Source organism: Gasterosteus aculeatus, chromosome 12, assembly GCF_964276395.1.
Source record: "Gasterosteus aculeatus chromosome 12, fGasAcu3.hap1.1, whole genome shotgun sequence".
NCBI classification, from domain to species: Eukaryota; Metazoa; Chordata; class Actinopteri; order Perciformes; family Gasterosteidae; genus Gasterosteus; species Gasterosteus aculeatus.
This window is the reverse complement of record NC_135700.1, coordinates 12,308,431-12,336,358: the sequence shown is the minus strand read 5'-3', so window position 1 is coordinate 12,336,358 and position 27,928 is coordinate 12,308,431. Positions and strand designations below refer to the sequence as shown.

Here is a 27,928-nt window from a genome sequence, read left to right as displayed (position 1 = left end):
TATGACTTTAGTCGTTCACTCTCTTTCACACACAAACCATGCTTTTGTGCTCATCAGCATCCAGACACATCTTCCCGTTTCTTATTTCACTGAAGGAAGTGTTGAAGAGTACATCAGTAGCTTTGGAGACACTGTGACACCCTAATACAGATTTCGGCTCATTTTAATTTTCTGGGGGGATGAAATGTCAAAAATATCTTGGGTTATGGGATATTAAATTGACTTAAACCACAGACTTAAGCCTTAAGCATTTAAAACTTGAGCCAAATAAAGATAAAAAAAAAAGGTAAACCCTTCAGAAAATAGAATTATTCTGTGAAAAGATTTCAAGACCTCCTCTTTGTCCTCCAATTTTCTACCATCTTCCTTTCACATCAAATTATCATTTAATGGTCCTTGTGTACAGCCATTGCTCGTTTTCCTAAAGCTTAGTACCTAGTCTGCACTTTCACTACTGCGTGGGGGGAAGGATGGTGTAATTTGGTGATTCTTTGAATTGTTATTTTAGGTAAGGAGCAAGTTGGTGACCAAGCAGCCTTTTAAAATGACACTTGTGTAATATGAATAAAAACTTTTTTCCTGTATTTATTCATCATAGTTCATAGCATGTAGTTAGATAGAGATGCATTTGGAGGGGAAGTTTTGTTTTCTTCTTTTAGTGATATCCAGCATTGGGTTATTCCCAGTATTCAGTGTTCAACTTCACTTTTAAATAAAAAATCATCTCCACAAAGTCAGGGGTTTATGTATGAAAATCAAACACTATCTGCCATCTCTGATCAGAAGCAACAGCCATCAGGCCAGAGTTACCAATGCAGAACAGGAAAAGCCATTAACTGCCAATCACTGCATCGATCGACAAGCCAGTCCACCAGTACCCCCCCCCCCCCCCCACCCTTTCTACACACACCCACCACCGCCCACAGACACACAAATACAGTTCATCGGCTTTTACTGTACAGTGCGCGCAAATGCATTAACATGCACGTAGTCTTGCCTCTACCTCACATCACCTTCTGCACCCGCACACCATATGATGGGTAACATATGGTTGAGCTCGCCTTCTTCTCGCTTGAACGCCGTTATCTTTTAAATGATCTCAAGTCTAGATTGCAGTATCAACATTCTGTTCAGTCTCGATAAAGGTTGTCTGACTTTTCTTTATTGGCTCAGTAAACCCAATGTGCTACTTGAAGGACAGTCAAGATGCCGTTAAAAAGATATTTCCTTCCAAGCATAGATTTGTAATCTCCTCATTACTGAAATGCGATTCAGTAAAGTCTATTTCCTTGTCAAACTCAGAGTAGACACCATTCTGATCGTCCTCCCTCCTTATTTTTGGAGTAGACCCTCAGATAAAAAGGGAACTAAGTGATGTTCCACGTGAAGGGGAGGGAGAAAAAAAAACAAGATTGATTTTTTTTTTTCTTCTACATTTTCAATGGTGTCGCTAGAACTGAGGGTCATTAGAAGAATATTTACCTACTTCCCATCTAATAGAGATGCTGTCTGAGAGTGATCTACATCAGAGGTCAGGGCAGAGGGGAGCAATTAAAGCATATGGATCCAGAAGCTCCGGGCCTACTGCCTTGTGTATGTGTGTTGTAGGCAGAAACAGATGAACTACAGGGGAGGCGGAGCCCATCTTCTTGAACATGGCTGTTTTGGATCATAACGCATTGAGGAACTAGCGATACGATAGTCAAGGGCACGGATGCATATGTGTGTTCAGGCGTATGGTTGACCATGCGCTTACTTGCCTTGGTGGAATTGGCCTTCTCTGGGCCACACAATAGCCAGAGACAGAACTGATATGATGGATGTGGCCTGAGGCCTATGCGCTCGCCCTGCGTCTGCGGTGGCCTCATCCACCCATCAGCCCACAGGGAGAGGGAGGGAACACTGTAGAGAGGGAGGGATGGAGGGCAGGGATACAAACCAGACCAGCCATTTTCCTCGTTCCGCTCATAAATATTTGTGTGGCTGATTTATAAACAGTGGAGCAAGAGAACAGATCAAAGGGAACTGTAACGCTTATATAAAACTGGGGCTTTTTCACGACACTGCCCTGGACACCATGCCCATGCCTATTAAAGACAAAGCTATATATCATGAAGCATATTGGCAATGTAGGCAAGACAACTGAATGGCCACTCACGTTAGAGATCGGTCTTCCCCTAGTTGTGACTGTTCCTCAAGCACGATCACAAGTCTCAAAGACACTAGTCAAAGACAATCAAAGTGTGATATAGCTAAACCTCAACCTTCTCTTAGCCCGTGTAAACTCCCAGCTAGGTCAGTGGCTACTTAGGTGGATTTTAAATGGCTGTAATAATGCAGTGAAGAGTCACTGTGTCCCGGTAGTGGTAGAGGGGCGTTCGTCACACTAGACAGCTGCACATGCTGATTCAGAGAACACAAAGGCCAAGCCTCCTGTATGGCAGAGAGGAGGGATTAGGGTGAAACTATGTGTGTGTGTGTGTGTGTGTGTGTGTGTTGGAGTACAGTCATGGCCTCATGGCTGCAGCACTCCAGGCCTGTTTGGAGCAGAGCAGACGTTCCACACCTACGAGCAAAGTTGACCTACAGCCAATTTCCCCATCCGGCACATATATTTCTTATCCTAACCCTGACTCCTACCATTCATATCCTTGCTCTGGGTGCAAATCTGAGAGAGCAAGTCGTACTCTCCTCAGCCTCTGATGAAGAACAGTTATAGCTGGCAGATGCAGAGGAGCGCCACGAAGATGGCTGTTGGTTGACCTCTGTGGGAGGGAGAATATAGCACGGTCAACGGGAGAGAAAAGAAGGCCTATTTCAATGGATATGCTCCCCTTTGTCCCCCAGCAGGACAGGGTGTGCTCAGTGTGGTGTGCTCAGGCCCGGGAGAGTTGCTACTAAACAGCCTGTCTCTCTGTCTGTCTCCGAGTGCCTGGAGACATCTGGTTCTCTCGCTGTGAGAACACAGTTGCATTATTTTTTCAGGCACGTCACCTAGTGCTTACATAACAAATGGGTTCAGGCTTTTGTCATAGCGTGGTGTTTTATTTTTTAGTTGGCCTCTGTATTATATATGAATTATTTGAGATGATTTGTTTTATAGCATACTGGTACAAAGCGTAACCAGATGTGTTTCGATAGACTCCCACAGTAGTATTTGGGCGTGCTGCTATCTTGAACGGTAGTCACAGGAAGCACGCCTGCTCGCATATGTTTTCCCCAAACACCATATACAATGTAGACCGTATATGTTGTATATGGTGTTTGATTTTGATCGTGTAGACTGCGGATTATTTCTACCCCTGGTGAGTCAGAGTGTCTGTGCGGGGAGTTCAAAGTCCTGCGGAAAATCACAGGGCTGATGCTGAGTGAGGCAGACGAGCGGCAACCTGTGGTCTGGGAAGGGTTACTGAATTATTTCTGATGGTTTCAGGGGTAACTGTCCGACCGCAGGACTCTGGGATATTAATCATTTATTTGATTGTCTGCTTGTGCTGATTAATCAATTTGAGTAGGATCTGCAGGATTAACTACCCTATTATTCCCCTGTAAGAACAGATAAGAGATAAGACTTTAAAATATCATATTCCATTTATCATTTATTTTTAGGTCCCTGCTGATGAGGGTGAAATAAAAACTGAGGTGAGATTATGCAGAACAGCAACACGGGGGAAGCGTTGGGGGAGGAGGATGAGAGAAGATTGGATGAGGAGAGAAAAAAAAAACTCTTAACTGCAGATTTTAGGGCTTTAGAAGGCGGAGGTGGGGGAGGTGGGGGGAGGTGGGGCTGTACGGCTTTGTACTGGCTCAGCTGGGAGCGAGTGAGAGAGAGCAGAGAGACCAGGGGGGCGGAGAGATGTGAGGAACAGGAAGTTGATGAGAAAGTGATAGCTGTCTCCACCTGGAGTTCAGCCTGAGCCGTGTGCTCGGGGGGGGGGGGGGGGGGGGGGGGGGGGGGAAGCAATGGAGAGGAGTGAGCTGCTCTATCTGATTCCTGCTCCCTTCCCTTGTTTTCGGTAAGTTTAGCACTCATGCCGAGCATGGTTCGACGAATGATCCGACAATGTCACAATTCCTGTTTACCCCTACTGTCTACGCAGTCTATACATTCTGGATCTGCCAGCTGATTAATGTGTTATGTCATGTGGTAATGCCTTTGATTCCAACATGCCTCCGTTTGTAAATACAAGAGGCACTCAAAAGGCTGCGGTTTCTTTACAAGCATGGCGCCCCCGGCGCTCTGGTTGGGAATGCATTGAGGGAAAGAAGGATTGAAAGAGTACGGGAGGGGAGTGAGAGGTGGTTAGAAACTTTATACGCTTCCCGTTGCTCCTCTGCCAAGGCCTCTCCCCGCTGCCTCTGGTTGTGCAGGCAGTGAGTGAGAAACGTGAGAGGGAGGAGTGTATCCTTTCCCCTGGCTGAACACAGCTCCGTAATTATGCAGTTTTCAGCGGGTTTTGCCGTTTAACACTTTCATCCCGGGTTTGAGATTAGTGCTCAACATGCATGATTTGCTGCGCAGTTGCTGAGAAAGAGCGCTATCTAATCGATAAACAGGAAGGGGGGAAGTGATAGGCTCTGAAGTATAGTTTGAGATTTTTTGCACGATTGAGCAGTGCAGCCAGGAAGGGCAGTCTGTAAAATATCTATTATATCAGGCACGCCTCTTTACTTTACCATCTCTCTAAACCTCTTTACTGTGCTGAGCTATTGGGGTGGAACATTACACATTTTCTTCTGACCACTGCTTAACACAGAGGTCAGCAACACTAAGGACACTACTAAGGACTGTCCCACAAAATAGATCAAAATACCAAATTTTGCAAGAAAGTTGGGTTGAATGTTTTCTTATATCTCATGTGCAAGCGTTACATGGAACAGGATGTACAACACTCCTGAGAAGTAGCTTCTAATGCCCTGGAATACAATGACCTCCATGACCCTTGCTACTGGCAGGAGAAGTTTTCATGGGAGGATCTGATGACCGGCGTTCACGTCTCTCTGGGACTTTGTAGAGCATTTTGCCAGTGTTACCTAAGCAGTAGCCTTCTTCCAATTAGTCTGGTTTGTGTTTGATTTTTATTTTTTTTGTGATGACAACTATATCTCAGATGCAATTATGCTGCAGTAGGAATGATGAGGGTTTAGGTTATTGATCCTTAATTGATCACCTAGATCAATGAGCACTTTTGTTTCTTTCATTATGGAAAGTAGTCACAGTAGTAGTCGTTTTCTGCATGAGCCGGCCCAACAGAACGACCCTGTGAATACATCCGTGTTGGCAAGGAACATTTGAATTGGTAAAATTCAGCAACCGTGCACCTCATCCATGTAGACATTGCTCATAGGCTACGATGTTTTTTTTTTAAATAAAAAAGTGATCCTCGAGAGCTGGTGGGTGGAGCAACACGTGTGTCTTTCTACGTTTTAAGGGCAGGGTTGTTATTCCAATTGGTAATAGCTTTAATGCTATTAGGGATATGTGATTTTGATCCAAATTATGGAAGCAATAGTAATACTACGCTTAAATATTTAACTTTTCATCTCTAGTTTACTTTAAGTGTAATGTCAGGCTTTCACTCGTTAAAGTTGCCGCTTTTAGTTACAAGAGTTGACAGGTGAATCAGGTGGGTGTTTTGTGCATGAATAGCTTGAAGAACCCTCAACAGGAGTTTCCCTCCAACAAGGTACTTCATGTTACATGCAAATAAGCCCACATATAGACCCACTCTCTATAGTCACCTCCACTCAACCCACTCATTAATTTTCATTTTAAGAAGAGGACCTCTCAAAGGCCGCGTTGCTCCTTTTGTCGGCGCGGTGCTTCTAATAGAGATAGCCGTGTAATACTGGGTTAAATATTGACACTAGCTGAGCACATCTGCACTGTTCTTAATTAGCTGGTGTCTCCAGAAAGCTCGTGTAAGGGCAGTGCATGAACAACTAACATTTCCCTGGATGAGATCCCAAACACCCTCTCCCTAAAAAGCAATCCATGAATTTCACATAAAAAGGATACAGCCGGAAAACATACAATGTTACAGTTGCCTGGAGCAGCAACCAATTATGTGGTGATGAAATATTTACACTACCAAACTGAGGAGTGAAAGCTAGATAATACAAGCCGGAGGAGACTGTATTCTGTGTCTCCTCTCTTCCTTTACGTCAGGGGGAAATGTGGAAGAGGAGATCAGCTAATGACAATAGGCTTAGAAGCTAGAGACCTGCACTTCAGTAAGTATAGCTTTTGGTCGACCCCCCTCTGCAGTGGGCTCATTTAAGGGCTTTTTCTGGATCAGTCCACAAGGTGGGGAGGGGACACATAATATTAACGTTGACTCCACAGGAGGCCTAGCCAGACAAGTTTTACTCACAGAGTCCTTTTGACTTCTGATGACTACTCGCTCAAAATAATGAATCTGCATTCACGACGGAGTGCGGTGTTTGTTCTTGAGGACTAATTGTGTTTGGGTAATGTTGCTGCTCTGAATTTAATTCTCACTGACTGCATTCATCATTGCAAGTGTTGTTTGCCTGTATCTTTATCCAACACCTTCCTGTCTCCACTGTCCGCCTCACTTTTGGGGGGCTCTTTCACATCTGCCCTCCCCCAATTCCTTTCTCATGCCTCCTTCTAACAAGATTGTTGACCCCACATTTGGGAGGGGGGATGTTTCCAAAAAGCACTCTGCTGTGTGGGAGACATCAGTGAGCTGCCGTACAGCCGAGTCCAGATGCAGATCCAGTTGTTCTTGTACACACGCACTTCCATCAGCAGCTCTACCTAGTTCAGAGCTGTTCATACCCTCCTGAGATGTTTCTCTGCATCGCATTGGTCAGAGATTAATGGAATAGAATAGAAGATTGGATAGATTGGATATTGTGTTGGATATTGATGGATAACTTAACGGGTTTTGCTGTGCTCCACATTACAAACAGCGGCCCATCACCGGAGCATCTGAAAAAGCTGTCTAGTTTAAGCACATGACCCACAGTGCAGGAGGAGTACACCACTTGTTACGCTGGCCGTGATTCAGTTTCAAAGCAGGCGCGGCTGCTCATTTTTCTATGCCAGAAGACAGGGAGTGGTTTGCAGAGTAATATTAGTGGCCTCTGGATGCAGTCACCTTGTCTGCTCGTGAATAATACTTAAAAACCGGGGTGGAGTATTGAGTAGTTAGGTTGGTGCTGCGGGTGCATGAACCACATGTTTTCTTTCCCCAGGCTTGGTTGTTTTCTCTGTTTCGTATGACAATGTCATTGTAGCCTTAAGAGTTTGATGTATTACAGTTTAGTTTTATTTTTAACTGCATGATAACAGTTAAGACTTATTTTCCTCCATAGTGTCATGAGTTGGGGTTGTGATAACAGTTTCACTCGTTCAACCAATTCAATTCAGTTTATTTTATTTAGTATAGCCCAAAATCGCAAATTGCAAATTTGCCTCAGAGGGCTTTACAGTCTGCACACATACAACATCCTCTGTCCCGAAACCCACCATCGGCACAGGAAAAACTCCCCAAACCACCTGTTACCCAAACTCAAAATCGGAAACTCTCCGCCCGCTAAGTGCCTCCTGCCTCCTCCTGAAAAAAATAAGTGATAATAAATAATTACTGTCGCCGCTGTACAAAATGGACGGTTGTGACGTTGACTCTCTCTCTCTCTCTCTCTCTCTGGGCAGTGAAGAGAAGGGCTGGGGAAGGTCCTGCTTTGCCCCAATATGCTCCACATGGTATCTTGCCACTACACATGTCATCAAGTGTGTGTAACAGTTGTTTGGGTTTCCCCATGGCTCCACCCTGCTTCCGCCTCCTGCAGGCCGTCTCATTGCACTGCAATACGAGCAAGCTCCTCCCAGCGAGGCTTTCATAAACTCACCAGGGGGTTAAGCTGTTAATTAGCTACTGAAAGAGGAGGCCAACAGCTTGTTGTTAATTTGCTTTACTCTATTTTTCTTTTCTTTTTTTCTTCTTATTTGGATATTGACATCATTCCCTGCCTACTTTTGAGTCATCGCTGTGTGTCACTAAAGCAGGACCGAGCTCATTAAGAAAGAGGAAATGTGTTTATCTGGCTACGATGAGAAGTGCACATTACGTATGTATAGCCATGCTTATCCAAATGTTCCTAATGAGAAAGACCCTGGGCACCGGCGTCGGGCTCCTGTGGGCATCGGCCCAGGCCTCGTTATCACCACACAGGGCATTGATCTCCCTACCGCCCGCTTGCTTATCCTCCGCCTCTTCCCCCATTCAAAGACAGTGACTCCCACATGAATTATGTGGACGCATCGATCAGGTGATTGAGAACCATTGTTTAGAGCCCTGGGTCATTATTGAAGGAGGGATTACCCAACTCTTGTTTTGTGCGTGCGCATGGGGGAGTGTATTACTCAGCTCCTTGTCACTGCATGTACTCCTTAGCTCATCTGAGATTCGCAGTGCACATACTTACACATACAGCAGCCAACACAATCAACATGGCCCAAATGACTGCCTGCATTGATTGCCTCCCCTCCGCAATTATGTTCCCATTGTTTACTTTCTAGCATCTTACTCATTCAAACGGAATTCAATAATTATTGCTTTATTTAATGTTAAAGTAAGTAAGAGTGGTGGGAGTGGAGCACCAGTAGCTATATTGTCTTTAAGTGTCTCCATGACCCCTCCCCTACTGCTTGGTTTTCACAGGCCTACGTAAGTAACTCTCTCCACCTACAGCCCTCCGTCTGAGAGACGACACAGAGGTCCGTTTTGTTTCTCTATTCCCTCCCAGAGACAAATATTTAGCCTGTTTTTTATTCACCACTAGTTGTGGATCATTTCTACAGCAAGGCAGAAGAAGTAGCACAGAGGGACAGGATGTGGTGGAGAGGTGGTCGGTGCTAGGAGGGGTAAAGGAGAAGAAAGGACAAGGGTGACGATGAGGTTTGGGAAGCACTGTGTAGGCAGTTTTAGCCCGGAATATACAGTCCCTCTAATCCACAAGCTAAGTTTCATGCACGTTGCAGCTTGCAGTGGCTAATTCAAAGCAGCCGCCGCACTTGGCACCCGGAGGGGCCTGTGGTTGGAGCTGTGCTTCGTCCTGCTGGCGGACGGGGGAACACAGGCCAAACAGCGAGCACTCACTGACTTCACACACTCGGCTTTGCTTTCCTAAATAACTTGCTTACGTTCCAGGGGGTTCCCACAGTGCAGATTTATGAGAAACAAGCCTCTGCATATGTACAAATACGCTGCTGCTGGAAAGACAGGGGTCATTAAATCAAAATAGTTTCATTGACTAGATCGCAACCCCAAACTTTATCCTCATCATTCAAACGTGTGTTTTTAAAATGAAACATGATCTTGATTCATAACCTCCGTAATTAGGCCGTGCTTGGGAAAACTACTTTTCTTGTTTTCCCTTTTGGATAGAACAGGATAGTAAGGACTAAGCATGTACTGCATAGGTACATGTGTATGGCCGACAGCGATTGACCATACATGTTTGTTTCCCCTCCCTTTTGGTCCTGGTGTGTTTCAAGCCCATTACATTGTTTCCCTTCAGACTGCAATCGAGTTACCTCACTGGTTATGATTGCTGCCAAGACGTCACTATGTTTGAATAACAAAGGTGCTGCTTGACTCATTCCAACACATTTCAAGCCCATGACTAGTTTTTACCTTCCCTTTCCAAGTGATAGGGAAAACTCCTAACTGACTCCCACCACTGTGACCTCAGAGGGTCAAATCGTATCATTCAAAGAAAGAGACGGGCCTGTATTAATCCAATGACTTGTGTGTGAATTGCAATTTTCCATCTTTTTGTGCTGAGAAGAGGGAAGGACAGTTACAAAGCAACAAACATCCAGGCAGATATTCTGAATATCTCACAGAAGGAATTTGGCAGCAGCTCTTAGAATTGAATGCTATTTAGCTCACAGTCATCTGTTTTAATGCATTCATTTTGTGTTAAGAGCACTGCCAAATTCAATGACGGGAATTATGGAATAATTGTGGTGGTATGTGTTTTTTATTAGAGAGACTGCATGTTTGCATGTGGACGACTCTGATGTTGCTATTGTCCATATTGTTGGACGTGCTGCTTGCTTGTACATGCTCTATTATACTGCTCCATTGGGAGCCATTCTTTGGAATTACTGGCTGTCTGTTTCCCTTCCACCCTTCCAGTAATACCCACCTCTATCTTGTGTTAGTTGGACTCTCTCGGCAACCACACTGTTTTGTGTTAAAGGTGCACTTTTACTTTGCATTTAAGTGGATAGAAATGCAGATATCTGCAGTGCTCTGGGTGGGTGGTGAAACTGATACAGGCGTGTATTGCCCACTCAGAGGGCAAGGAGCACGGTTGAGTTGTGTAAGAGAGGATGGGGTGGTGCCCACACCGCCCCTGTCCCTCTTTACCTGAAACAGCACAGAGCACTGCTTCAGCCTCCACAGTAAGAGACAAGGTGCTCCATGGAAGCGAGAGGCTTGAAAAAACCATGATTTTTCAGCTAGTAAAGTCACCACTGAACAAAACCGTTTTACAGCCGGGCCGTTCAGTAGAAAGAACAGATGGATGTTGATTTCTCATGATTTCTTTCAACCAATGGAGATAAGTATGATTAAGAGTTACTCAACCAGCCTCAATCTTTCATAAGCATCTTTCATTCAAAAGACTGCAGTATCAAAATATGGCTGTAGTATATGTACCTACAATCAAAGTTTCTTTGTAATCTAATCTGGTAAATTAGACGGTACATTCAAAAGGATTCGGAATGCCCTGCGTTATGCTCCATAGCTTCCCTCTCGTTGGGGCCTCGACAGGCGGCTTAGAAAACCCACAGTCGGGCCGACCAACTCCTCCCAGCTCACCATGACTTTTTCATTAAGCCGCCAAATTCCTGCACTCCAGTTTGAGGTGATTTATCAACCAGGGGCTCCTTTGCAGGTTCATAGGAAACAGACATTGACCCTGTCTCGTGCATTATTGTGTTTCACATTCAAAGTCCGATGCATGCGCGTGAGGCCGACGAGCTGCGAGAGTACCGAGTCCATACTGTGGTTGTGGTCTTCGCCATAATCCTTTGGATAATCCGGTGAAAAGTTAGATGGAGTAAGCGCACGTGATGATCAGAGGGGTTTTGCACTCACGGGTTGAGCCATGCTATTCTCTCAGGTATGGTATCATTCTGCCTGCGCCCTCTCTGGAATACTGAACGAGCAGGGGCCTCCTCGCTGATCACTCTTTGGTTGGGTCTCTCGCCCCGTTCTCTGACTTTAAAATGTTGCAGACCCCATTGGGTCATAGCCAACGCAGGGATGGGCAAAGCGGTGGTTCACAGGTGTAGACGTTTGACATTGTAGACAGAGCTACAAGCCCTGGGTCAGGCACATTTTAGCTCTGTTGAGGCCGTCTTCTTGGCCCGTCAGGTTTATAGTGAGTTATGGTCGATTCAGGGGCAGGCGGTCTCGGGTTCACTCCTATATAAACCCTGTGCTTTTTATGGGAAACTATAAAACTTCCAGGATTTTTCCCTACCTCCTGGGACTATCTTTGAAGTTTTGGTCAGGTGCTGTCATTTTTTTGAACTAGCCTCTCTTTTTTTGGAGCCTTGAGTCATTTGCAGCAAGAACGCTCTTTTTTTTTAATTCAAGACATCTGCTATGAGTAAAAGCAGTTTGCATGATGGATTTGGTGTTATCTATAACTGAATCGGTCTCTCAAGTTTCTCTCTACCTTTGTTCTGATGCAATGTTTGTGCACAGAGGAAAAGGAGAAGGAGGAGGGCTCCCACAATATCCTGCAACACCTATTCATGACATCACGGATGGCTTAAAACGAGGCGAGAAGGGAGAGCACACAGAGACACAGAGCCTCTTACAATCACCTAATAACTCTATTAAGTTGTGCTGTGGGGCTCACAAAATAGAGAGAGAAAAAAAAACCTCTTATTCGTTTTCCTGGAAGCGGTGTCTTAATGCACATTTTAGGTGTAGAAGTAAGAAATATGAAACCAAAGAGAATGAAACACAATAGCTCAGAAAACCCCATAGCAATATGACACAATTGCCAGAAAATTAAACATTAGGAGAAAGGGACAAGAGCATGTTAGTGAGGTATAATATTGTTATGACTCTTTTTTTCTACTCTCCTGTCAACACCTGATTTAGATATAATGTGGTTAAATGTCTAATGTTCCAAATGCTTTTACATTTTCCATCCAGCCAACCAGGGCATCCAGTGTGAGAGAGGACAGTTCAGTTCATTCTTGACAAAGGGGTCTTTTTGTACCTTTTTTGATGAAATGTTAGCCTGTGTTAGGTAAATAAATGCAGGATCTCTAGTCTGTTTCAATGCGGGATTGCTACATAGATTAACTCAACTTTAATCAAAAGCTTTCAACATCGTCTCAGCACTGTTAATGATAATTAACCATAATGATTTCAGTAATTATCTTCTCTTACGACAACTTAATAGTCATCAGTGCATTTTATCTGGTTAGAAATAGCAGATGTTAATACTTAATTTAACTTTTAAATCTATAGTTTACCAAAATAGTTTTTCATTTACATGAATTTATTTATTTATTAAATAGAAAATATATAATATATAAATATATTGTTATATATTTAACATTTATATTTAAATAAAGACAATTGTTTGGGCTCAGCACGCCTTACAAGAGACGTGTCTCCAAAAGATCAGGGGAAAAAGAGGAAGCATTTGGTGATTTGCATTGATCGCAGCCATACAAATCCACAGCGAGACTCCAGAGTTTGATGTCAGGAGCGGCTCATGACAGGCATGACACAAGTGGCCATACCGAGTCTTTCACTGTAAACACTCTGAAACAATCAGTGTGATTCTTTAGGATGGTGGTCAATAACTCAGATGCTCACATCGCGCCCCCGCCATATTGTGTCGGCCTTGCATCATTGATTGAACCATGCAGGAGGTAATTAGATTGGAGTTCTGTGGTGTGACAAGAGGCTGCGGTGGTTTGGTGTCACCACGGGGCATTAGGCATGTTGTGACACCGCGGAGGATGGGCTGAAGGCTGCGCTAGGCCTGCTGTTGAGTGTTGGAGGAAGTGCTGGGGTTGACAGGTCAATACTAGTTCAGATCTCCCGTCGTCCTTCGGTGGTGGAACGTCGCAGTTTCTCTCTCTCAGAGTGTACTGAACCCCCCTCCTGCCTCAACCACCGGCTCACATCGCCTCTCTTTCTCCGAGAGAGCGAGGATTTAACTCGCCGTGATCAATATTTAGTATTCCATGCGTGAAACAAGCAGATGTTTGGAGTTTCCTTTTCACAGACGGGAGGCTTCTGTTGAGTGAAGGGGATCAATGCTCCCTTTCCGTCTGCGAGGCTGCAGACCCGCGGCTTCGGAAGGGTGGCTGATGCCTGCCGGCGCTCGTGCCCCTGAGATTTGCGTGCGTCCTCGGGCTCTCCTGTCCTGTTAGCCCGCTGATACAGACACTCACGCGGACAAAGTGCGCAGTCCAAACAGTTGTCCTGAAGTGGAAGAGGTCTGGATGTTAAACAACAGGGCTGTGATTGGGAATTGATTTGTTCATTTGCCAACTGTTTGAGTGAAAGTGAGTCGGTGGTGCCTAGCCAGCTAGCTGCCACCTGCAATAACCGCTTTTCCTCCCTCCTTCTCCATGTTCCTTCTCTCTCCCTCTCTCTCTCCCCCTGCCTCTCTCTCTCTCTCTCTCTCTCTCTCTCTCTCTCTCTCTCTCTCTTCATTCCCTCCCACAGCACCTGCAGCAGCACGAAAATGCGGTGGAGGGTGATGCCTGCTACTACCACTGTGTGCTGTGTAACTACTCCACCAAGGCCAAGCTCAATCTGATCCAGCATGTGCGCTCCATGAAACACCAGCGCAGCGAGAGCCTCCGGAAGCTTCAGCGCTTGCAGAAGGGCCTGCCGGAGGAGGAGGAGGACCTCAGCTCCATCTTCACCATCCGCAAGTGCTCTTCTTCTGATACAGGTCAGAAACTTTCCCCTGTGGGCCTTTTTGTTCGGATCTCTGTGTATGTGTCTGACTTCTCTTTGTATCTGTCGGCCTCTGCTGCCGCGTCTCTCGTCCACACAAACACTCACACCGCGTTGCTGGTACACTTTATATGTCTGAGTAATCCAAATCAGCATTTTACATTGACCTGAGTTTTTGCCTGATTTGTTTTTAAGATCTGGCCATAATTGAAATGCCGATGCGCTAATATCAAATATAGATGTCTGACATTTTCTCACACTGTTAAAGACATTCCTGGGAGTTATGTCAATCTGGTTCCAATAACTTATTTCTGTAACGTCATTAAGTGTATTTTCCATGTTGATCGTATTTTAGGTCAATCTCATTTAAACAAAATAATCCTGCCTTAATGCGGCAAAAGCAGTGAACTCTGTTGATGGGAGCTGTCCTTCCCAGCCATCAAAGACATATTGAGACAGAGCATTAAGGCCAGATAAGGAGGAGATGAAGAACCACAACAACAACAACAGCAGCTGCAACAACAACAAAAACACAGCTACAACAACAGTAGTACGGCTGAAACAAAGTGCCTGGGCTGCTCACTTATAATGGACTGATTAGGAAGCGTGAGCTGCGGTCAATTAACACTCTTTCTTAGCAGATTTGGTTTTCCAATCGCTTTAACTCCTTTGCCCCGACAAAGAGGCTCTATTGTATGTCCCTCCAAGAGGGAACCATTACTTCCCTCGCACACATACATACGGGGAAGGGGCGAGGAGGAGGAGGGGGTAGTGTGGGAGGGCGGGGGGGGGCATCAGTCTGTGAAGATGCTTTGTTCCAAGGAGGCAGGGATAATGAAGCCGGCGGCCGGGAAATTGCGCAAAAGGCAGTCACAGATCTGAAGCAAATCATTAGAGAACATATTTAGCCGAGCAATTAGGGACAATTAAGCTTTCTGCTCGCTGCACTCCAAATATGTTAATGACTACAGTGCAGTGGACAGGGGAACATGCAAAGGCAGGAGGAAGAGGCCGTTTAGGTTAAAAGGGGTTGGGGGTTGGAGGTCTGAGAATTGGCTTTTTTTTTCATTGGTTTAGCTGTTGTCCTTTCTCAAAAAACATAATAGGTTTTTTTTTGTAGCTAGATGCCCATGTTTGGGCCCGGTTGAGGGATTCAAGCTTTAGGTTAGGTAATGGGCCCCTGCAGTGGGGCTGTGTGTGGGTAGTACCTTTAGACACACATTGACAGCAGTTACTTCCCTGCAGAGCATCATCACAATACAATATACCTTCACTTACTGTACTTGGGCAGACCACTAATATTCACCGAATTAAAAGGCGCCTTCATTCTGCTCTTTTACAACAAGCCCCAGACAGATAGACTCATAAACACAACATCAGTAACTATGACGCAATATTACTTGGATCATATATATATCGTTTTTTAAATCCAGCATTACCTCCATCTGTTTCTTAACATAATAATGTTAATTAAACTAAGAAGAAGCGTTTTGATCAAATGCAACTCTAAAATAGCTGACCACTTCTAACGCTTCTAACATCTTGCACAGCCTTGTTTCAACCGCCTCAGCTGCGCTGGCTCACCTCCCAGCCCCGCCCCTCCACTAGAGCGCAACCATTCCCATGATATTTCATTTCCGATTTGCTAGCTCTTCTGTTGCACAGCGCCCCTTTTTTTTGTGGTTGACGAATAGTTTCTAAAGTGGTCGAGCGTCCTTTGGCTCGTTAAAACACCTCACAGCTTACGGCAACTGATTCCTTTCTATGACAACAGTGAAATTCCTTTTGGTGTGTTTTACACTTCACACTGTTGCATATTAATGCCCCTTATAAGGATGCAGCAGACTGCAGGGATTCGTGGCCACTTGTCTCCTCCGGACTGGATGTCCAAGGAGAGCAAGTGCAGCAGAAATTAGGTTTCTTTCTAATTAGACTAACACAGGAGTCAAAGGCTTGCATTGTTTGAATTCTTGCTCATACTGGAATTGTGCAGCTTAAGCATGTTTCTTTATGGCTCCGCCTCCATTTGTCTTTTTTAACCCTTTTATATGTGTAGAAACAAAGGGACCAAAGACGGACCCCAGCCGCACAGTGCTGCCCTGTGTGCAGAGATCACTGAATAATGCTCAGTGATGACTGTCTGCAGCAGTGATTCTAGGAGTTAGGATGGCGGCTCATTACCAGGTGGCAAGTAGACACAAAAAAAGAGAGACATGTATGTGACACAGAAGGCGGGAGGGAAATATTAAAAGTACCCACTTGTGAGGACATCTGATTTGACAGCATGAGCACAAAAATGATTTTAGGCTTAGTGCTTACAGAGAAAAGGTGTAAGCTAGTGTCACGTCAATGTCAAAGCTAGGTTGTTTTTTTTTAATGGCGACTGCTGACGCCGTTAAGCATCTGGATTGGTGCGTATGAGTGACCGATATACGTCACTACTAAACAAGAGAAAACGGCGTGGAGCGAATGCAAAAACATTTGGGGAGCTTGGGTGTAAGAGCTTGAGCGACGTTGGGTGAGTGATGACCCTATTCAGTATGAACGATGTTCACCAGGGCATATAACTCAGTGACACATTGAGGTTTCTCAGTTGACATTTAATAGAATTATTGAAAAAATCATCAAAGTTATTTTTTGAAGGTAGAACACAATGGGATCATGGCTCTAAAAAGGGCAAAGTTAAATTGCACAGAAGGCTGGATGCCCTTCTGTGAGAATCACTTGCTTTGTTCTGTGTGTGAGAGAGAAAACGAGATTCAGGCAAGAACATTTTATAAGGGTAAAATATTCGTTATCTTTTCATTGGCGTGCGTCTATGTTTATGGAGGAGGCGGAGATGGAAAACGAACTTGGCTGACAATGTGGATTAGCGCTCGCTGTAAATCTGCCTCCGTCACAGATGGCAGGCCCTTGATCGCTGGGCTGTGACGGCTTGGCTCTGGTCGCAGGAGGAAATCCTTGTCTGCGGGTCGACCAGGCTGGGAAGGGGAAGGCTGGGGCTGCCTGGGCTGCCACCACTCCTCAGGACACAGAGGCCTGGGTGTAAAGGGGCAGAGACTAGTTAGCGAATCGGTCACCTTACTGTTACTCCGCACACCTGGAGCGCTTGTAAGTAGAACTTAAGCCTCCGGTGCTGATCGGTGTTACTTAAGGACCAGTTTGAGGAACCGGGCAGTGGAACTGTGTGCATAAGGGTGCATACAAATGACGGCATAACAGTACTATTCAAAATGACATCCATTGTTTGTTTGGCTAAACAAAGTGCAGCTTCAGGGTCACACTCATCTCATAGGAAGGCCTGTCTTCACAACAGAGGTCATTTTATTCCCTTTCCTCATGCCGCATAATTCTTGAGATGCTCTATAAAAGCTGGAGAATGGACTGCAACATAGACTGCAGCTTTATGTTTTCAGATTGTCATGAGATCTCAGAGCTCACATTGAAATTGAAGAAAGGGAACATGTTGATATCTAATCTGTCAAAAAAGGTTGACTTACTAATATCTCTAATGTGCACTATATCCTTCATCCTTTAATGAGTGCCCCACTTCTAGGTCCTTTCTACAACTTATTAACATGGTTTTACGCTCCGCCGCCTTCATACACATCACACCATGCTATCTGCATGTCCAGTGGCTAAGTGTAAGCTGCTAAAGCCAGGTAAAATCAGAGGTGAGCCGGGCCACGCTCTGATGACGTGCAATGGCCATAGTCTGAGCTTCTGCTCCCCTCAGGGCCCAGAGGAAAACATTTCTGGAATGTCCTCCGTTATTTGTGCTCGTTACAATGCAAAGTAAACCTTTCCAGAAACAGGATATTGTAGCCCCTAACCACAAGACTCTCTCTACATGCCACATTACGGCCAATCTGAGAGTAAGTTGTATAGACAGACACTGCCGCAGTGCACTTTTAATAAAGGCAGTTATTGCGCTCGCGATGCAGAGTGGATATGAGGATGAGGACGGTGCAGGCCCGGATGAGTACGGGGCCCCAGAGGGTTCTGCAGCTCAGCCGGGCCTCCGTCCGTCGCCTGCCTTCTAATCCCTGTCCGAAGGGCATCGAGGCGGCATAGGAAATTGTTTGCTGTCCACAGAACGCGCCAAATAAAATAATAATAATAAATACATTACTTTTCATTTTGAAAATATTACAAAGGACTAGACGTTTATTAAAAAGCCAAAATGACGGCTTCGTGGATTTTCCAGTTGTCCATCAGCATTCATGCGACCATTCCGCTTTAACTAACACAATCAAATCTATTCTTTCCCTGCGCCCCCTGCTTTATGAACCAGTTTGGTCTGAATGCGCGCTCGTCTTGTAATAGCAAATTGACCAGAAAGCCACCACACTATCCTGGGATTGGCTGTGAATAAAAATGTCTTCTGTCCAGGTTTTTACAACCCCACCCGAATGAACCCTCGTTGGCTGCAAGGCCGGTAATGTGTCCCGGTTCTGCCAGCCTGTCCAATTGATCCGGCTTCGAAGAGAACAAGGGCAGCATAAATGTCAACGTTGAGTGTTTATATGCACAAAGCGACAATAAGGGAAATGACACCGTCAATGAGGAATAGTTAAAACGGTGTCTTGTGCGTGCCCTGTATGTTTGGAGCCCCATGTATGACGCTCGCGTCAGTTATGTCATGTGGGTGTAAATATGCGCCAGAATTTATTTTTCCAACTCGCATAGCCGTAAATGGGCACACACATAGGTGTCCACATAGAGAATTAGGACATGTGTGGGCGCGAGAGGCTCGAACTGTCATCGGGCCCATTTTCAGAGGAGACTGGCAGCACATTATAATATTGGTTTCCCTCGCTCTTGTCATTACCGCACACTCTTCTTGAAAGCTGATCCAAAAGATAGACAGTCCATCAGGAGGCGGTCATCTCATTTCTACTTACTGAACGTGTTAATGAGTTCTATTTTCAGGCCTCGCTGCTTTGCTGCCGGCTCTTGGAGCGGAGGTGGTGCGAGGTGCCGGGTGGCAGGATCAGGAGGAAGGGCTCAGAGGGAGGGGAAGGAGGTAATGCAGGAGCCCTCCGCCCCTCATGTCACGGACACGGAGTGACCACAGGCTCCGCGGGGGGGGCTGTCAGTCAAGGCTCATGCCTCGGATTCTGTGGTTCCAGATAGACACAGCCAGTGGAGGGGAGAGGATAGATTAGAGGGAAAGAGACATGATGGTCGTGATGGGTTTAATTATAGCAGCAGTGGTGTCACTGCCATACAGGTGCATGAGATGATTGAGAAACAGGGCAACGTAAGAAACTGGAGGACGGCGGGGGGGTGACTGATTTAAATGAGAAGAGCATCAGATTAAAGTCTTTAAAGTATTTTAGTACAATTAAGTGAGAAAGGGGACTTTTCTTTAGTATATGATGCAGTTCTTTTCAACAAATGCTTCTCCACTAGTGTAACTAACACCCCTCCTCTCACGCTTTTAACATCATTACAGTTACAAAGAGCCAGTTGTGGTTTAAACCCAATTTGGTTGATTGTCTTTGGCAAAGAATGCGTATTCAGCACATTTTCCACAATGTACTCTGTGAGTGAAATAACTTGCATGCTGTTGCAATACAATGCAGATATATTTTCTCTTGTTTGGCTTTTCCTCAGCTATATTTAATTTATTTCCTGCACGCTTCTTATTTGAACTCAAGGGTCACATTATCATACATCCAGCATGTCCTCATCTATAATATTGATTGCGGTTCAAGCCTATGCTTGCTAGTCAAGGAACTACAACCAATACATTGTTAAACAATTTAGATTGCTTCACTTGTTACTATGTTTTGGTGTTGGGCGAATAGTGTTGCTCGCTGTAGAATTAGGCAGCTCAATTTGGCCACAGGCAGCATCCCAGAAGAAACGGGAGTAAAGTTTGGCAACTATTGAGTCGAGGCTAGGAAAGTTTTATTTAGTCATTTTTAATAAGGCTGTTTGTGCCCCCCAGAGGTAGCTTGTGGATCAAAGGGCATGATCTGTGCTATGGATGAGTTCACCCCGGGTCCAGCAGAGACGATAGTCCTCCCTGACAGCAAAATAAAACCAGAGTGAAGGATGCCCCATCCAGCAGCGTGATGCCCTCACACTTCAAAAGCTCCATTTGAATAAAGGCAGATGAAACAAAGACTGGATGAAAGCACAGATGTTGTTTTTCATTGTCCACTCTCTGATAAATAAGCACAAGTAGTGAGCACACTGTGTGTAAGTGCACGTGTGCGTACGTTGCTTCAGCGTGAGAACACACGTTATGTTTCATGCGAAGAAAAACCCCTCGCGTGACAAATCACAGAGACAGAATACACGCAAAACACACATGTACATGTTTTGAGTGCTAAAAGCACTATCAACTAAAAGCAGCCAAGCATACGGCAGCAACGAGAGAAGTGCAGAAATAATTCAATAGTGAACCTTTCTCACCTTTTACCTGTGGGCGTGCGCACCAGTCATTGATTCGCGCTGTGCTTGACAGTACACTACACACCACCTGAGGAGGGTGAGAGGAGGGTGGGTGAAGAGAAATGGATGAGTTTGCTAAAAAAAAAAAAGGAAAGGATAATATGAGTGGGAGGAAGGCTCCACTGTGTGTCGGTGATGTCGGTGGCGTGGGGCATTAGAGGGAACTATGCACAGATGGATCCTGGGAATGATTCTGGATTTGACTAGCTTCCGCGTATATTGTTCCTCTTTTCCCCACACAGCTGGGTATCGGCAGAGAGACTGGAATTCTCACACCGTGTTCTGTGTGATAGCGTTAGTGTAGTCTACAGTGGGCCGCTATTGATTACGGAGCAGCCTCGGCCTGCTTGCTACCAGAGAAGCGTCCAGGGGAGCGGACACACAGCGAGACATCTTATGTTACGTTATCTCGGGACATGTGTTGTGAGGAACGCTGTGGCTGATGAGCACAGCCCAGTCTTGTGTTGTGTGGTGGCTACTGTGTGAGCAGTCATCTTGGGAATGGACTATTTGTTAAAGAAGGGAATTCGCCCACAGTCTGACTCTGTTGAGCCAGATGTGATCACCTTCCTGGTGATGCTAAGACAAAATAGTATTTTTTTTGTGGCATTCCTGCTGTTTGACTCATTGTGATTCATGGCGTCCCTCCTGATCTCTCACAGTGTCTCTTTGTGTGCCTGGAAACGCTGCTCTGTCGCTGCTATTTTATAAGTTGGCTGAGGATATCTTCCTCCCACTGTCCCTTTGGAGCTTGATTGAGCGTTATAGATGATATTGACCAACAAAAAATGAACGAGGAACCTTCATTTACACTGTAAAGTTTTCAGTGTATTTACACGTTCATTTATGGATCTCTAAGTATTCTTAGAAATATTTCCTTTCACAGAAAAACTAAATTTGCAAACCTGCATACAGTAATAGAGAAAAAGCAAACAAGTTAGAAACAGCAGAAAAATACCCTGACAAATTTGAAGCATTAAGTTGAATAATCCACTGTTTAGAAAGCAAGCAAAGGTCAATTTTCATGCTGCTTGCTCCGTAAGCATACAAGGCAGCATATCGAGTCAATTCAGCTACGCTGCCCAGTCAAGGAGGAAGGACAGTCTCCTTTTTCTGCATTAGTCGGCTATGTTGGACCAAGTGCTGCTATAAAAACATTTTCCAGTTTCCACTCAGGAGGCCGATGTTTTATTTTATTTTTTTTATGAAAATATTTCTTGAGACATATATGTTCACTTGAATAGCCAGTTTGATAGAATATGTTGATGTTTATCTAGAAAAACTGAAGTGAGTGATCTAAAATGATGTTATAGAGCAAAAGCCATTTATATCTCTATTGTTTTGTTTGTAGCACGTTTTTACTTGTTTTATTATAAGGAATCCAGGTATTTTAATAAAATAATAATAACTGAAAATGATTAACCTTCGCGACGGCTTTGGGTTTCTGGAAATGAGTTCCTCTAATGTATATGCGGAATGTTTCGAGCACCTGGGAGAGCTGAGAGGGGGGCGCATGTTTGTGTGTGAGATGTAGAGTGGGGAACAAAGTGGATGTGTTTGAATCCATGTCACAAGTCGTTGTTAGTCGAACAGACAGGCCAGCGTTCAGAGGCTTACTCGACTGAAGGTGGCACAGGGGCCGGAATGGCAGTCGGAATTAGGAAAATGGGCTGTGTTTTTGTCATGTTAAACACGTCAATAGAATCTAATTGGGTGGGGGAGAGTGAATGGCAATACTTTCTTTGTTTAAGGTACCTCTGCAGTCACTTTGCAGGACCCATTGTGCATTGACCACAATAGCATTAGTTTGTGCTCTTGTTCAGGACACTTCTTTTCTCCGGCTCTCTGCAGTCAGCTCCTGTCCGTTCCACTCTGTCTTCACGCTTTACTTCCACGCTCCGCCAGTGCTGAGGACGGGACTCAGAAACATGCCCCCCATCATGATTAGCCTGAACCTCACTCTCCTCCTGTCCCGTATTATTCCAGCATCACCACACTCAATCCGTTCTGTCCTGCTTTATAATCCACACTATTTAAAAGATGCAGATAAAGAGGGAAAGGGTCCCTTTCTGTGCTCAGTCTTTAGTCCTGGAGTCCACTTTTACCCCAAAAGGAAATCTTTATATTCTTGTTATCAGTTTTCATCCATTCATTTAATGGGAAATTATTCAAATTGATTGCACCAAGAAGTTCACAGACATTCTGGCCACAAGGTTTTGCCTTTGTGCCAAGAACGTAGTCATTTTTTCTCTAGCACTAAAAAATAATTTTGTTATGTTTCACAATGAGCCAACAGTAGCAACTCTGACTGACCGACTGATTGAAAAAACTGAGCAGCGTAGCACTAAAAACTTTCAGTGGGCAACTATTGAAACACACTCCAGTGCTTATAATGATTGAGTTTTTTAAATATTATTTTATCTAAAGCTTCTTGCGGTGTAGAGAAATATGAAGCCATAATATAGTTATGGCTTTGTTATGATGTAGAAAGTGAATATCAAACCTTATTAAATATTTCTAAATTTGAATGTCTTGATGTTTGATACAATCCAGAGCGATTAAATACATAATCACTTCATCACTATATCCAGCATATTCATGTGGAAATTTTGTAACAACTCATCTGAGTGTATTTAGTGCACTTCTAAAAGCCCTCTGCCTTGTAAAGGTGTAATCATGCATGATAAAAGAACAGGTCAAAAATACTAACCGAAGAGCAATTTTGTGCGCATGAAAGTGTAGCTCTTTTGTTACAACGGCCTTTCCTAACTTTGTCGCGTTGTTGATGTACAGTGAGAGATATTGATTGATTAATGCATTAAGTGCTCACAATCCATTAGGTTCTGTGAAAGGGACTGTAGGGAAGAGTTTCTCCTTCTCCCACTGTGTGTTTTCACCTCGCAGTTGGTCAAAGGGCATCAAGTTTATGGGACAAAAGAGAGAATATATGCCAAGTGATGCAATCAAAAGAAAACTGCTCCTCATAAGTGTCAGTTCAATTATTCTGTGAAACCTGACAAGAATCTGCTCTTACATTACTGCTGCTCATCTTCACCCCAAAAGAATCCGTTGACAGTCAGCTACTGTAAACAAGCATTTGAACTTGATGAAAAACTCTTTCTACTCTTAGTACCACTATAACAGCCCCCGCCCCACCAGAGAAAATCTGAAATTAAAAAACGTATCCCAGACTTTGCATAACTTTATATGATGGTTTCCAGAACCAATGAGAGCAAGGGCCAAAGGGTCACTGCCTTACCACAAACATGGAGAGCTTTACTGCTGCGCCCGATGCAGGGAAGCCTGTGGAAGAGGCCCGGGAGTCAGTGAGAAACAGGGGCTGCATTAGAGATTCATAACAGTGTGCCATCTCTGCACCTTTCATCTCCACCACGGCCAGCTCCATTAGGATCTTTTATCTTTGTGCTGATGGCTGCTTGTGATAATGGAGCTGCCGAGAAATCCCCAAAAAGTAAAGACTCACCTCTGACACTGATAGTCCCCCCCTTTCTTCAAGTAGAGTACTACATCAGAGTACAGTAGACAATATATACACTTATGTGCAGTCTTAAAACCAGATTTTACATCATTTTTTCAAAACGTTTCCCTCAAGATGGTGATGTCTATGTCTAAAGTTCAGTTATTGGTTTGTGGTTTCTCCACATCCAAGCTATTTTAGGCCCCTCTTATGTCCCAGCACCTTTGACACTGCATCCAAAAACAAAACAATTTTTAATGTTATATTTTGCATTTACTTTGTTCATGCATGCTTCAATCAATTTGTCTTTGCTACCCACATAACTAACATTTTCTGAGGTTAAAGATTTGTAAAATATTGACAGACCTCTTGCGGATGCCCCCTTGGAAATGCATTAATCATTTCACAAGCAAAGCCTCATTGAAAACTTTGCTTTTGGGCAGACAAACACATATAAATAATGGTATCGTAATTCATGTAGGCCAATGATTTTCAAATGCTGCAGTAATTATGACAAATATTCTATCTTTTAGCGCACATAGCAGCTGCAGAGCTATTCTCGGTTCCAAGGCAAAGAGGACAAGGAATACACTGAATAATCATTGTTTTCCTACTGTGGTCACAATCCCCGGTTTTATGCTGGTTTTCTAATGATTTTCTAATGACGTTAAATATTAGTAGAGCATAGGCATAATTTGAACACAGCGGTCGTTGTTTTTCAATGCTCTATCTGCACACTCGATTGCAAGTACAATGACTATTTCACTGGGAATGAGATTTAGGAGCCATCCCTTTCGGTGTTTTATTTTGCCGTCTCCCCATCTGCCATAAATCCTCATTTCTGTGCGCTTGAAGCCTCCGCCCTTGCCTGCCTTCCCCAGGTGGGAATACAATTAGGTGCAGGGGCCATTTCATTCAGTGCCACTGTCTGTGCGCCGCAGCCATTCGTAAAAACCGTTAGAGCTGTCCCACCGGTGAAAACAGTGGACTCTTGGGAAATATAAAAAAAAAAACAAGGAAAGAAGAGGGGAGAGACACGGCGAATGAAAACAGTGGACTGATGAGCACAAAGATGGGGAAAATCTCCAGAATTGCTGAGGAGATTCAAGCTCAGCCTCTGAGTGACAATTTTGAGCAAAATATGTATTGGAGACAATGGCTTTGTCTCCTTCCTGTGCCTTTTCAATGAATTACACCTCTCCACCTCCTACCCCCTGCTTTTTAATTAAATGGCTGCAGCTCCATCTCTCTATCCGTAGCTCCCCATTACAGAGGCTAGATAAGGGATTGCTATCTGTAGCATGTTAAGAAAGGCTGCTGGGCAGCCGAGCCTCATGAAATTTGTCACAAGATCTCATTTTCCTCATTGCCAGACGTGATGCTTATAATTGATGTGGAGGCAGCAGTAATTTATTGGCCGGTTGCAATTATCATCCCCTTCTAGCAGGGGGATGTGACTGCAATTTATAAGTATGTGTGTGTGTGTCTGTGGTTGAGGGGGTGACATTGTATGAAATAACGCAAAAACATGTTACTCCTTATCGCATGGTGTGTGTGTGTGTGTGTGTGTGTGTGTGTTTGCCACTTAAAAATGAAAATTAATGACAGGCTCCATATCATAAACAATGTGGGGCCTGTGATGCGCCAACGTTCAGCTGAGATGTTGTGGCTGTCAGTGCGCCAGCTGGACTTTCACACACAGCCTGGGGGTGGAAGGGCAAGCAGAAGCCTGGGAGGTGAGGGGGGTCAGAGAGGGCGGGGCGAAGGGGGGCTGGTGGCGCAACCCTTTGTCCACAGCTCCTCCTTATGTCTTTAAGCTTTGTTCTCACGTAGTAAAAACAATGACATTGTTAATAATTTGTCTTTTCTGAATAGTGAGACGGTCGGAATTAATGCGGAGTCTTTTATTCATGTATTTCAATGCAAAAGTCATTCCTCTCGTAAACCTTTTACTGGCATATTCAGAGAAGGAAATACGAATTGTGTCTATTTGCCACTTGGATACTACTGACAAAATGAACTGAAGTAATAATGGTTATTAGAAATCTTCTCACTGTGTAAAACGTAGTGATTCCCAGACAATCCCTGAAATTAGTGTTTAGAGTGTATGAATTTCTCTGTTGTGTCCATTCGAGGAGTAAAAAGTAATACATTTTGCAAAGACATTGCATTAATAACGTCTGCATTCATTAACATAGGAACATCATTAGTGGCATCAAGACAGCATTTCCGCCAAAAGTAAGTAAGTGATGTATGGCTTCTCGATGGGTAATGTGACCGGTCTGCTGCGAGTGTTGTCAACACATTAGTAATGGTGGCTGGGGTAATCTGAGAGTGGGTTTGTCTGTATGCCTTTATGGAAAATGTATTTTATTACTATAGAACATTCAGCAAACGTATTTGATTGTTATTTGGTAGATCAATTAATGATTAACAATCAGCATTTTTTCTTAAACTTAATACACATTACAAATATAGTTAAAGGGGGGGGGGGTCTGACATTTTGTGCCACATTCTGTGCAGTTGTTCATGCTGTGCAGATGAATAGCCGGTTTAGTGGTGCAAAGACTTTCCTTTAGCGTCATGGCCAGAGCGGATTGCTGTCATGACATATTGGGTAAGAGAATGAAAAAGATTAGGAATGTCACCAGCCGCCACTCTGAGCGCGCTCCCTTTTGTCTGGGGGAAATGGAACCTGTTTGTTTTGTCTACCTGCATGCCTGTTGTGTGCAGTCGCCAAATTAGACTTTCAAATCAAGAAGCCTGTGGGAGACCAAGACTCTAGTTTTCTCCTTCCCTTTAATAATCATCCCTGTTTACTCTTCGGGGAGTCATCTTCATATATATATATATTTTTTTTTTTCTTAAATGCCCCCTCTAAGCCGGGAGAGTGTCTTTAATAAAGCGAGCAGGCAGAGCGCAACTCTAACATGTGAATTGCACGGGAGAGAATTGAGAGATGGAAGCAATAGAGGATCAGCGCAGGAGGGGGGAGAGGGGGCTGCCGCCGCTGCACCCTTCATGCTATTATCTTTATGGCATAGCAAAACATGCTTCAGGCAATCAGCATGAAATTGTTAATTGCTCAGCCCACTTGTGTGTTGCTCAGGGGACAGGGGCCTTCAGGAGGTCCTGCATCGAGCGGAGAAGGGTTGTCCGTGTAACTGCCTGCAAATCTGGTCCGTCACACGACACACAGCGCCGTCTAACAAATATCTTGTCTCCTCTCGCTCTCAATGACCTTCACAGAATTGCCGTGGCAATCACCAGAGGCACGTTCCACGTAGTGCGTTTAAGAATTATTCACGTACGGAGTAGTGGGCATGGAGTTCGGTTAGTTTGGCTTCTATTTTCACAATGATGTTTGGTCAGAGGCAAAACTTTAGGTCTTTAAAATATGAATCAAGAGGTCATCATCGTCTTGCATTTTTTGGGGGGGGTTTGTTTCTTTGACATCCAACCCTTTACAAAAAGCAAGCTTATTAAAAATAGAATCAAGATCATCACGATTCCAAGAAATCCAACGCAGCCCCCACCCCATGTTTCCATGCACTTTTCTCACCTATGAGGTGGCCCAGAGGAGGATACGTACTAGAAGACATCTTTTCAACACCTCCCGTTCCATGTTCAGTCAGAACATAATGCTCCTCCTTCTCGGCTATCAGCTTTGTTCCTGTTGGAGGAGAGGGAGAAAGAGCAAAGTTATACCGGGCGTCATATTAATGGGGCCTGTCATGCGCGTTGATCGTCTTAGGCTTGGAGGAGGATGAGCGCTCAAAAGGTGTTGTCTTCAAATAGGATTTCTGCAAGTGAGACATTCTCGTTGGGTGATATCCCCCTCAGAGCAGCCACTTTCTTATAGAATGATCTGTTATTAAGCAAATGAAGTGCTGCGGGCCCAACGGTAAATCCCTCCACTTTGTCATGGTGTGCTCTCAGTTATCACACCCTGCTCCCTCATTCATTCCTGCTGTTCTACCCATTCCACCGTGTTATA

The 27,928-nt window shown here is 44.4% G+C and overlaps 1 protein-coding gene across 7 annotated transcripts in view; it reads left to right on the top strand.

Moving 5' to 3' along the window:
- Positions 1–27,928, top strand: part of zfhx3b (zinc finger homeobox 3b) — a 187,403-nt gene that overhangs the window by 120,099 nt on the left and 39,376 nt on the right. For all 7 annotated transcript variants that reach the window (XM_078084817.1, XM_078084816.1, XM_078084818.1 and 4 more), the window contains one exon: positions 13,752–13,983. In XM_078084817.1, coding sequence (XP_077940943.1) covers positions 13,752–13,983 — 232 coding nt within the window. The remainder of the gene's footprint in view (positions 1–13,751; positions 13,984–27,928) is intronic.